We start from the raw sequence: 13,526 nt of genomic DNA on the forward strand, positions 1-13,526 counted from the left end.
TGTCTGAGAGAAATGAGGGTTAGGGTTAGGTCGTTTGGAATTAAAAAGGAAAGGGTTATTTGTGGCCGTTGATCAAAAGGATCAACGGCCTGGATTTAAAGGGATCCCGGGCGGGTTTAGTTTAATGGGTCAGGGGTTGGGTTAGATTGGAATTGGGCTGGCCCAATTGGGCATTAGGATTGGGGCCAATTGGGTTTAAGATTAAAATGAAATTGAGGCTATAATTGAAATGAAATCTGGCCAAAATTGAAATAGCCAGTTTTCCCCTGTTATTTTATAAAAATAGTGAAAATGATTTTAAAAGAAAATTGAAGATGCTGAACCAATTAATAATACATATGTATTAAGTTAAAAATATTAGAACTAATTTTACAATTATAAAACACTATTAATCGTAAAATAGGCTATAATTGCCTTTATATGCAATTAGCTTTAAAAATACCAAACAAATTTGTAAAAATATACAAAAAATTACCTTAATTATATTTGGTGTAAATATGAGAATAAAATAAGTTATTCACAAACAAATAATAATTTTGGAAATAATTATTGGATTTTGTACTGTTAAAACAGACAATAAATTGATTTAAAATAAGGAAAAATATCAAAACTCTTGGGAATGCTTATATATGCATGTATATGCTATTTTGAGGATATTTTGAGTACATAAAAATACTTAGGGAAAAATTGGGTATCAACAAGTCTCACTCAATCATGTACCTTACTAGCCTCACCATCATCAACAAATAAGGGGACACAGCCCATATCAAGTATCGCAACATATTAGAAAATAACAGAGACAGAGGTAAACATGTACAATAATTTCTATGACTGAGTATAATTAATGTGAGCATGAATAAAGCCTAAGCATGATCCCTAACATGAAGGCAGACAAGTTAAACAATAAGTAAATGCATAAACACAGATAATGGCCATTAGGCCTCACAACCTCACAGGACGGACCAAGTCTCAATCCCTCAAGGAGTACACCCACACGTCCGTCACCTAGCGTGGGTATCATCACCAAACCATCACATGATATCAATTTCTCCGGGTTTATACCCTCAAAGCCAGAGTTAAAACTGTTACTCACCTCAACAGGGTAAAATCCTACTCTGGGATGCCCTCGTCTCTGGACTCAGTCTCCAAAAGCTCCGAATCTAACCATAATCAGATTAATTCCATCAACATGGGCTAAAGAATCGAATTCCAACAGAAAAACTACATAAAGAGGCCAAAAATCCGAAATCGGCCAAAACCCGGCCCCCGAGCCCACGTCTCAAAACCAGTCAAAAATGGAAGAATCAAAACCCTTATCCTCTCCCTAGTCTAACCATATAAAATTTATCAAAATCGGACTCCGTTTGGTCCCTCAAATCCCTACCTAAAACTCTCCAAAACTCAAGCCATAACTCCCTCAATTTCACTTTGAAATCAAAAATCAAATCCCAAAAACGAAGATGGATTCATGAAATATAACCAATACCAAGTAAAGAGTACTTACCCCAATCCCTATGGTGACAATCGCCTCCAAAATCGCTCAAATCCGAGCTCCCCAACTCAAAATATGACCGAATGAACAAACCCTAGTTTTATATATTTTTCTGCCAGTTATTCTGCCTCGTTTCTTCTGCCAAACGATCCCGAAACTCGCTTTTTATGCCTCCAATGGATTCCTTGTAAAATTCTAGTCAAGTTAGGCTTTTGAATTACTCAATTTGACCTTATAATGAATGAGATATGTAGGTTTCAATATTTGCAAATAGTGCATATTTTTAATTACGCCGTCAGTGGCAATTCCGTAATTAATCTGAAAAATCTAGCAACCTAATTCTTAGTAAAATGACCCTAAAATCCTCATACGATGTTGAAATTCGACGATTCTTTTTACTACGGATCCGTAATTACGATACGGATCTAATGCTTCAATCAAAAAAGAAATCGAAGCTCATTTGTTCAATATGGTATCATTTATACTTGAAGAAACGACGTCGAAACATAAGAAAAACGAGCGCAACACAACCCAAACCTATTCAAAACTCACTCGAGGCCCTCGGGACCTCAACCAATAATTCCAACAAGTCATATATCACTACCCGAACTTAGTCGAACCTTCAGAACACCCAAAATAACACCAAAACACCAAATTAACCTCGAATTTAAGCCTAAGAACTTCTAAACTTCCAACTTTCGCCAATTCAAGCTTAATTCTACCACGGACCTCCAAATTACATTCTGGACATACTCCATAGTCTAATATCATCCAATTAAGCTAACCGAATCATAAAAATCCAAATTCGAATTCGATTATTCATAAGCCAACTTCCGGTTGACTTTTCTAACTTAGCTTTCTAACTAAGAGGCTAAGTGATCATTTCACTCCAAAATTACTCCGAACCCAAACCTACCAACTCGATACAACTCAACACAGCTGAACAACACATAAAGAAACAGAAAGGGGGAAACGGGGCTATAACTCTCAGAATGACTGACCGGGTCGTTACACATATTCCCTTAATAATTCCATACATGTAAGTCTAAGGGTGTAGGATTACCTTTTTGGAAGAAATCTTGCAAAACCCTGCTTTGAGTTCTTGAAGAAATCTCTTGAAGATCTAAGTATTTTATGTGTAGATTTCATCAATACTAGTGTATAAATGATGAAATTCACACCAAGATAATGAGGATTGCTTACCTTGAAGATGGGAGGGGTTGGAGGTCTTGAGAGAGTGGAGGAAAACCCTAAAATTTGTCCAAATAAAAATGGAAAAATAACCCCCGAAGGTTTTATATCAAAATAGGGTCGGGTTGAATAAAAACCAAGATTTGCACAGCCGCGACGCATGGGAGCGGCGTGGGGCGGTGCGGTAATGAAAAATGTGTCTAGAAACGAAATTTGGAAGTGTTCTGTATCTATATAGCCGTGCCGCATGGTGCGACGCATGGGGCGGCGCGGTAGTGTAAGATTCTGCCAGCTTTTTTGGTAATTTGGTCATAACTTCTGGTAGGAGTGTATAAATGATGAACGGTTTAAAGTGTTAGAAACTAGACTCCAAGATCTTTCATTTGATAGGTTGTGAATCACATAAAACCTTATATAAATGTAGATATGCTCATCCAAAGTGTGGTCTTGTGCGTACTCATTTGGAATTTTAGTCTATCATGTAATTTTCCAACTTGGCTTAGACCTAGGTCTCTCCTTGGACCCCAAATTACTCATGATATGCCTCTTACACTTATTATCATAGCCAACTGATAACCATCACATTAGTACTCATTTAATGCATCTACAACTGATTCAAATTTACGGGGTGTTACACTTGGCATCATATTCTTGTCGCACAAAATGTCGGATGCGAGCCTCCACTTCATCCACCCGGCTCCAATACCATGTGTGACATCCTCGTCAATTCCCCATTTTCATGAATTATAGACCCAATATACATAAAACTATCTCTCTTGGGTATAACTTGTGTGCCCAGCCTCACTTTAATATCAACCTCTGAGCCACTCCAAGTATTCTATTCTGGTCCTGCTCAACTTTGAAGCCTTTAGACTCTAGGATATGATTCTAGACCTCCAACCTAGCGTTAACACCACATCGTGTCTCGTTAATCAGTACTATATGTCTGCAAATAACACGCACCAAAGTAACTCCCCTTGAATGTGTCGTGTCAACTCATCCATCGCCAAGGCAAATAGAAACGAAATAAGCGATGATCCCTGATGCAACCCCACCTCTACCGGGAAGTTGCCCGATTCTCCTCTCATCATTCTCATCCGGGTCTTAGCTCCATCATACATATCCTTAATCGCTCTAGTGTATGCGACATGTACACCTCTAGCTTCCAAGTATCTCCACAGAACCTCCCTAGATACACCTCACAAGAAATAATACAATTTAATATTATAACTTTAATATATTAAAATGCACATAACACCAACACAATACTTTTGGAGTAACAACAAAGTTTAGAAACGATAAAAAGTTTCTCCCTTTTAAAGTATAACAAAAGATATATTTAAAAAAAAGAAAATACTACTATTAGACGATAGAGTAAAGATTAAAAGGAACAAATTCATCTCCTTATAATTTTGTCGATTATCATATGGGGCAAAAAGGATGTACGTACTGCCAAGTGTGCCAACACTGACGTACCGAACAAAAAGTGGAACTGTTTAAGTTCCATGCATAAGTAGCATAAAAATATTTTTAAGATTAAATTACTTATAAAATAATTACAAGTAATTTTTTAAATATATATTAATTAATAGTGACCTGCTATAAATGATACTCAAATTAACCTACAATTAGGGGTGTACATAGGCCGGGTTGGTTCGGATTTTGCAATTATCAAACCAAACCAATTGTGTCGGGTTATTAAATCTAAAGACCAAACCAAACCAATAAAACTCAGGTTTTTCACTCTCGATTTTTCTCGGGTTTTCGGGTTATTCGGTTTTTTCGGGGTTTTTTCCGGTAAATTCTTCATAGCACAAAACATATAATTTGTGCTCAAAATATTTCTTTAATCCTAAAAATATACAACTATATAAGGTATTTTCCAAGAAAATAATACAAAATATGAGTTGTGTCATGGGATTATCCTAAAATATTCAACAATAAAGATAATAAAATTATGTAATATAAATAATACTAATTAAAAAGTTATAATAAAAATAAACATAATCTACAAGTACTAAGTCATGCTAAAATAAGTAGACTAATAAGGGAGTATTAATTACATGGCTAAACGCTAAAGAAAAAATAAAAATAGATTATGCATTTTTATCTTAATTATTGCAAAATAAAAAATAGATATTCAATACATTAATGTTCGTAGTATTGAATTGGATGTCATTTGTTAGCATTAGTATTGGTTTGATTTTGATTTGAGCTTTTGTTAGCATTATTTAAGTTACTAATATTAATGGCTATAAAACTTATTGGAACATTCAAAAGTTCTAAGTCCAACATTGAAATAATACCTTAAAAGATAAAATTATAAAAAAAATTTATATTTAAAATTTCTATATATATGTAATGTCGGGTTGGTTTGGTTTCGGTTTGACTTTCTTTAGTTAAAACCAAACCAAATCAATTATGGTCGAGTTTTTTTTTCTAACACCAAACCAAATCATAGTCGGGTTTTTTTCTCGGTTTGACTCGGATTATCGGGTTGGTGCGATTTGTCGGGTTCCTTTGTATACCCTACCAATAATAATAAATTCCTACATCGATGTATAAAAAGCATTTTATATGACTTCAATCCAACCAAAAAAAAAAATGAGAGCTTTCGAGACAGATGGTCCTGCTCAACTTTGAAGCCTTTAGACTCTAGGATCTGCTTCTAGATCTCCAGCCTAGCATAACATCACCTCATGTCTCGTCAATCAGTACTATATACTCTGCAGATAACGTGCACCAAAGTAACTCCCCTTGAATGTGTTGTGTCAACTTATCCATCGCCAAGGAAAATAGAAACGAAATAAGCGAAGATCCCTGATGTGACCCCACCTCTACCGGAAGTGCCTTGATTCTCCTCCCACCGTTCTCATCCGGATCTTAGCTCCATCATACATGTCCTTAATCGCTCTAGTGTATGCAACATGTACACCACTAACCTCCAAGCATCTCCACGGAACCTCCCTAGATACACCTCACAAGAAATAATGTAATTTACTATTATATCTTTAATATATTAAAATGCACATAACACCAAAACAATATTTTTGGAGTAACAACAAAGTTTAGATACGATAAAAAGTTTCTCCCTTTTAAAGTGTAACAAAAGATATATTAAAAAAAAATACTACTATTAGACGATAGAGTAAAGATTAAAAAGAAACATATTCATCTCCTTATAATTTTGTCGATTATCATATGGGGCAAAAAGGATGTACGTACTGCCAACACTGACGTACCGAACAAAAAGTGGAAGAGTTTAAGTTCCATGCATAAATAGCATAAAAATATTTTTACGATTAAATTACTTATACAATAATTACAAGTAATTTTTTAAATATATATCAATTAATTAGTAACCTGCAAAAAATGATACTCAAATTAATCTACAATTAAGGGTGTACATAGGCCGGATTGGTTCGAATTTTGCAATTATCAAACCAAACCAATTGTGTCGGGTTATTAAATCTAAAGACCAAACCAAACCAATAAAACTCGGGTTTTTGTCAAATTTATCAAGCAATGAGAGATTGAAGAAGAAGAAGAACGAACAGAAGAAGAAATTTAGAGAGAAAGATAACCGCTTCTCATTTCTTCAGTTATTCAAACACTGTACAGAGTGAAGCATATATACAGTATTCCTAACTAACACTTCTAACTAACTAGCTTTACATAAATAGCAATAGCCACTTCATTAACTAACTAGTCACTTATCACATATACAACTACAATCAGCTTATACTTTCAACACTCCCCCTTAAGCTGATGCTCTGAATATATTCTTGACTCCAAGTTGATTCAACAGAGCTTCATGTTGTGTCTTTCCAAGGCTTTTAGTCAGTAGATCAGCCAGCTGATCTTTTGTTGAGAGATGATGAGTTTTGACTACTCCTTGACTTAGTTTTTCCCTTATAAAATGACAATCTATGTCTATATGCTTGGTTCTTTCATGGAATATTGGATTTGCTGCTATTTGAATGGCAGCTTTGCTATCACAGAACATATCAACAGGTTGTTGCACTTCAACTCCTAGTTCCTTAAATAGCCCTATTAGCCAAGTAACTTCAGCTACACATGATGCCATGCTTCTGAATTCAGCTTCAGCTGAACTTCTGGATACAGTTTCCTGCTTCTTAGATTTCCAAGACACCAAAGCCTCTCCAAATTTCACTAGGTAGCCAGTAACAGATCTTCTGGTCTTTAGACATGAGCCCCAATCAGAGTCACAGAAGGCTTGTAGCTATCTAGTCCTAGTTGATGGCATTAAAAGTCCCAGGCCTGGTGAAGCTTTCAGATACCTGACAATCCTTAGGGCAGCCTCCATGTGGGATTGTTTTGGAGCATGCATATACTGACTTAGCACCTGTACTCCAAATGAGATATCTGGCCTTGTCATGGTCAGATATAGAAGTCTCCCTACCAATCTTTGATACTTTCCAGCATCTTCTAGTATTGGATCTTCATGAGCTGCATCTTTGTTGAATGCATTATCAAACTCTATTGAAGTAAGTTTCTGATTACATTCAAGTGGAGTTCCAGTTGTTTTAGCTCCCCCTAGGCCAAGCTCAGTAATTAGCTCCAGGGAATACTTTCTTTGACACATATGTATACCCTTGCCTGATCTTGCAAATTCAATGCCTAAGAAGAACTTCAATTCACCTAGGTCTTTCATTTTGAATTTTTTCTAAAGATCACCCCTGGTTTTAATCAAGAGATCATTGTTACTTCCTGTGATGATCAGGTCATCTACATATATAAGGATCACAACTATGTCACTTCCTTGATGCTGTGTAAAAAGGGAATAGTCAAAATGACTTTGGAAAAATCCAAGTTGCTGCAAAGCTTCAGTAAGCTTTAGATTCCACTGTCTTGGTGCTTGTTTCAGGCCATACAATGATTTATGGAATTTGCAGACTTGATTAGACTCCCCGTGTCTAGCAAACCCTTCTGGAATAGTCATATAAACCTCCTCCAAAAGATCTCTTTGCAAGAAAGCATTGTGTACATCCATTTGATAGATGAACCAATGCCTTGAGGCTGCCACAACTATCACTGATCTAACAGTAACCATTTTTGCAACTGGTGAGAAAGTTTCTTTGTAGTCCAACCCAGCTTGTTGACTGTAACCCTTGGCTACTAGTCGTGCCTTGTACCTCTCCACTTCTCCTGATGACTTATACTTGACTTTGAATACCCATTTGCACCCAATAGCTTCTTTACCTTTAGGAAGATCAACAATAGTCCAGTTGTTGTTGTCTTCTAGTGCTGCAATCTCTAGTTTCGTGGCTTCAATCCACTTTGGATCTGCAGCTGCTTCCCTATAACTAGTAGGATCTACAATGGATGAATAGGAGTTTAAGGCAGTCTTATATGGTAAGGCTAGATGATTATAACTGATATAGGAAGAAAGAGGATAGGCACAGTTGGATTTTTTTGTGGTGATAAAGTCTTGAAACCACAGAGGTTGCTTTACATGCCTAGTGGATTTTTTGAGTGGTTCAAGCTGAGAGGAAGATTCAGTAGAAGGAGGTAAATTGGTTGGAAGTTCTTCTGAAATGACATTACTAGGTGAAGGTGATGTGCTGATGGAAGGTGGTGCAGGCAAATGAGTGTCTGGAAGCAGTTCTTCTTGTATGATTTGGGAAGTTGTTGTGCTATTGGGAGAGTTATTGGGACTGATCATTGAAGTGTGAGTGTCAGGAATGGGCTCTAGCACAGGAAATAAGGGAAGAGTAGAAGGAGTAAAGTGTTTAAAGGGGAATAAATCTTCTCTGAACACCACATTTCTACTTACAAAGAATGATCTATTATGTAGATCATAAAGTTTGTATCCTTTTTGAGTAGAAGAATACCCCATTAAAGCAGCAGAGATAGCTCTAGGTGACATTTTATCAGTGATGTCGGGATTTGATGCATAGGCAAGGCAACCAAAGGTTTTTAGATGATCAAGGTTAGGAGGGTGTGAGTGCAGCATTTGAAAAGGAGATTTATGATGCAGGGTGGTAGAAGGTAGCCTGTTAAGCAGATAGACTGCAGTATCAACACACTCTCCCTAGAACTTCAGAGGCATAGCACCTTGAAATCTTAAGGATCTGGCTACATTTAGAATAGATCTGTGTTTCCTCTCTACTACACCATTTTGCTGAGGTGTATAAACACAAGAACTTTGATGCAAAATGCCATATTCCTTGAGCAACTCATCAAACTGAGAATTAATAAACTCACAGCCATTGTCTGTTCTTAATGTTTGAACATTGGAATTAAACCTATTCTTCACTAAGGCAAGAAAGTGCTTCAAAGTGACAAAAGTTTCAGCTTTATTGTTCAACAAAAAATCCAAGTATACCTAGAGAAGTCATCCACCGGAGTTAGAAAGTATCTCTTCCCATCATGTGTAGGTACTCTGTAAAGCCCCCAAACATCCCCATGCACAAGCTAGAAAGACTTATTTGAACTAGTAGTGCTAATAGGAAATGGAAGTTTAGACTGTTTCCCTAGTGGACATATAGGGCAATGATGATTCTTATCTAGTTTACAGTGTTTCAAAAACTCTATTTTTTTGAGCATATCTAGAGGAGCATGATCTAGTCTATTATGCCATACAGACAGTAGTACATTAGTGGACACAGAATAACACTTTTCTTTACTGTCAAACTCTTGTAGCTGTGATTGAGTAGATGGTGCTGTGGGAGTTGGAGATGACTTCAGATAGTATAGTCCATAATCTTCTCTACCAATCCCCTCACCTGCCCACTGAAGAGGTCCTGGAATAGGCAAAAATCAGGAAAGAATGCCACACAATACTTCAGTTCCTTTGTCAGCTTTGATACAGACAAAAGGTTAAACTTGAAGTCAGGAATGTGTAACACATTTTGTATATCCTGATTTCTGAGTATGCTAGATGTTCCTGTATTTGATATTGGTACCACATTCCCATTTGGAAGATGTACATTACAACTTTTCAAGCCAGACTCCTTGTCTAATTTAGTCAACAGCTTAGAATTCCCTACCATATGGTTAGTAGCTCCAGTATCAATTATCCACCTATCATCGACTATACTGGATAGAAAAGCAAATATACCTGCTGCTGCTGGTTGAGCAGAGCTTGTTGCTTCTTCATTTACTTTACCAAGCATGTGTAGGATTTGTTGATACTGTTCTGGAGTAAAATATGGTGCTGAGTGAGGAGCTAAGTGAGGTGAAGTTGCTGAATGAGGCTGAGATTGACTCCTCTCCCCATGGTTTCCTCCACTGTTATTACCTGCAAAATTAGCTGCTGAAAATACATCATGACTTCCATTAGTAGGCATTAGTGTTCCTGAATCACCAGTGTTTCCTACAAAGTTAGCTGTAGGGAATGCATTTCCTTTCTTCTTATGTTTAAAATCAGCAGGGTACCCAACTAGTTTGAAGCAATTCTCTCTGGTATGCCCCTTGTACTTGCAGTAGTCACACACTAGGTTAAAATTCTTCTTAGGCCTTTGTTGAAAACCACCTCTAGCAGACACCAAAACAGTGAGATTAGAATTCTCTACAGGACTTGTATATGCAATTGCCCTCTGGCTTTCCCTCTCCATCATCATAGAGTAGGCCTTGTTCACAGAAGGAGCTGGTGTCATCATGAGCAATTGGCTTCTAGCTTGCTCATGAGATTCATTTAGCCCCATAAGAAACTGTAAGAGCTTCAGCCTTTCCATAAACACAACGAATTCACGCGATTTCTCACAGTCACATCCAGGAATTGGAGCTAGACTGTCAAACTCTGCCCGCAGTTGTCTCAATTTTGAGAAATAAGAAGAAATCGAGCTGGTACCTTGATTAATTGTGGCAATATTCTTATGAATCTGAAAAATTCTAGAGAAATCAGCTTTATCGAACCTCTCTTTTAGATCATTCCACACAGCACTCGCATTTGAGGAGTAAACAATTTCACTAAGCAACTCGAGCGATACACGATTCATTATCCATGACAGCACTATGGCGTTGCATCTGTCCCATAGATCTACTAGATTTGGACCAAACTTTCCTCGTCTACAGGTACCGTCGATGAACCCTAACTTGTTTCAACCTAAAATAGCAATTCGCATTGCCCGACTCCACACCGAGTAGTTTTCTGGACCTCGCAGTTGCAATGAGATTAGAATTGCACCGGAATTGTCATTTGAGTTTAAAAACAGAGGATGATTGTGCCCTAGTTTCTCAGGAGCTTCATTGTCAACTTCCGCCATTGTTGAGCTTCAACTATAGAGGCAGATCTTGTGTAATTGAAGCAATTGAGCTTGAATTCAGCAGTTACACTAATTTGGGATCTAGATTCGAGCAGATGGCTCTGATACCATGTCAAATTTATCAAGCAATGAGAGATTGAAGAAGAAGAAGAACGAACAGAAGAAGAAATTTATAGAGAAAGATAACCGCTTCTCATTTCTTCAGTCATACAAACACTATACAGAGTGAAGCATATATACAGTATTTCTAACTAACACTTCTAACTAACTAGCTTTACATAAATAGCCATAGCCACTTCATTGACTAACTAGCCACTTATCACATATACGGCTACAATCAGCTTATACTTTCAACACTATGTTTATATAGTAGATGATTTAGTGTATAGAGTATAGCTTATACACGGAAGATTAAATCATCGGTTCTTATAAGTATAAAGTTTGAGTTCACAATCTAATGATGGAATTGGACAAACCAACAGGAATGATTGTAGCACACGATTAAATATAATTTATCTTGATTATGGGAATGGTTTAATTCCAACTTGTTGTGCTAGTATATTTTGTATGTATTGAACGGACCAAGTAGAGATAAGTATTTTATACTGACTTAATAAAATAAACTCTCTAGCCATATACTTATACTCTTAATCTTGATATAATTATTATTAGCTGTGTACATTATTATTATTTTTATTTATTAAAAGGCGAGATTCTTTCGTGGGTCAATATGCCTGGTAAATTGGATAATAATAATGTACATTAGCGAAATAATAGTTAGTTGATCGAATCCATGTCTCGGTTTAGAGATTGATGATACACCTATATGAAAGCTTATAAGTTTTCATGTGTAAACCCGGTCGGTGGATTTTGTATCCGACACATGAAATAAGTTAAGCGAAAGTCTAATTTAATTGATTAGTATCTGAATCTTAACACGGGGAGTTAAATAAGATTTAATGGATGAATTTCGAAATTGAATAAGGAGTGCAATTATGAATTTTTAGTGGAATAATTCGTAATTAATTATGGTGGATATTATTTTCGAAAATTAGAAATTAATTCCATAATTGGAGCCTTGTTAATTAAATTTTGTGGTCCCTACTGTGCTAAATAATTGGAAATAAAGGAATCCTTTTTCTGGTGGAAAAGAAAACCCAACAGGTTTTGGAAAAGGGTTTTAACCCTTAAAACTTGTGCTATAAATACATAAGGTTTTCCACCTAGTAGAGCAGATGGTGGCCGAATTTCAGCCCTTTTTCCTTAGAAAATTTTGCGCACACGAAATTACTATTTTCGGGTATTATTTGGGTGACACAGTAGAAGACCGTGGAACGTCCGGAGATCGTGATCGTGCGGGTGGTGGAGAGTTCATTGAGTTGCTGTAGAATTGGAGGCTCATGTAATCAAGGAGCTTTGTTCACGCTTCAAGAGGTAACCCGTGAAATTCCGTTTATGCTAGTCGTCTAGATTACATGTGATTTTGATACTGGGATTGCTTCCGCTGCATATAACAATCCTTCAATTGGTATCAGATCCCACTCACATATAATTAGATAACTAAGTTTTTCATGAAACAAGAATATCGTGTTTATGTGCGTTTTTGAATTACATGTATATGTGTTTTTCTGAAAAAATTGGACTGCTGTTTTGTGAATTAACTGTGCAAAATTTTTGGATTATTCTTGTAATCATGAGATATCTGTTTTCATATTGATATTTGATTGAGATTATCTGGATTTTTTGGGATAAATCCTAGAAAAACGCAAAACCTGATTTTGACCGAATAGCCGGTATTTTCGGAGTTCGGCGAACTCGACGGCTCTGATTGAGCTAAAATTTGGTGGATCCATCGGAAACGACGTGGTGAGAAAAACACACTGCAATAGCAGTGAATCATGGTGTTTTTCGGCGTTTTGAGGTCGTTTGGACTGTGTTTTGGACGTTTTCTATTTTCTGGAAATTATTTTTTAATAATTTTAATTCGTTTTTAATTCAATGGTGGTGGGGGTACTCCCCATGGTCTCCATGATTAAATACTGGTGATATAATATGTTTACACATTGGCTTTTAGTAGATAGACATGTTGTTGAATTAAATTCAATAATAGAGGTGTACGATTTTATTGACTAGGTCTTACAAGGTATAATTGGTATTGTGTGATGATACAATTATTTTGTAAGAAAGTGAAATCCTCTTTTTGATATCCTGGATGACTAATGATTGGAGCGTTTGGCATATTTGTGCATAAAAAATTTCTGAAATTTTAGTTTATGTTTTCATGCCCTGCGTGATTACTAGTCTTGGATTTTCGATGAAAAATTTTTGTTCTCTGGTTGGAGGTTGTAATTAAGTAAAATATGACGGTATTTTGTATGGGTTTTTAAATTATTGGCATAGCTTTTAAGCTATGGTCCATAATCTGCCATGAAATAATTTTATGAGCTACATGTATCTTCACTCGTAAATTGAGAATTTTGTGGGTAATAAATAGTTACCACTAAAGTGGTTTATTTATTTGAACTCATGAAAAATTCTTAATAAATTTGTACATGTGAAATTATGTCTATTGTGACGACCCAGCCCGTCGTCACGCGAGTTGCCGCCCCGTT

At 36.4% G+C, this 13,526-nt stretch overlaps 1 protein-coding gene across 1 annotated transcript; it reads right to left on the reverse strand.

Moving 5' to 3' along the window:
• LOC109233638 lies at window positions 8,739-10,647 on the reverse strand. The gene is made up of 2 exons (XM_019399515.1): window positions 9,433-10,647; window positions 8,739-9,032 (listed from the first exon to the last, which is right to left on the reverse strand). The coding sequence occupies exons 1-2, from the start codon at window positions 10,645-10,647 to the stop codon at window positions 8,739-8,741; spliced, it is 1,509 nt and encodes a 502-aa protein (XP_019255060.1).

This window comes from Nicotiana attenuata, chromosome 10, assembly GCF_001879085.1.
Source record: "Nicotiana attenuata strain UT chromosome 10, NIATTr2, whole genome shotgun sequence".
NCBI lineage: Eukaryota > Viridiplantae > Streptophyta > Magnoliopsida > Solanales > Solanaceae > Nicotiana > Nicotiana attenuata.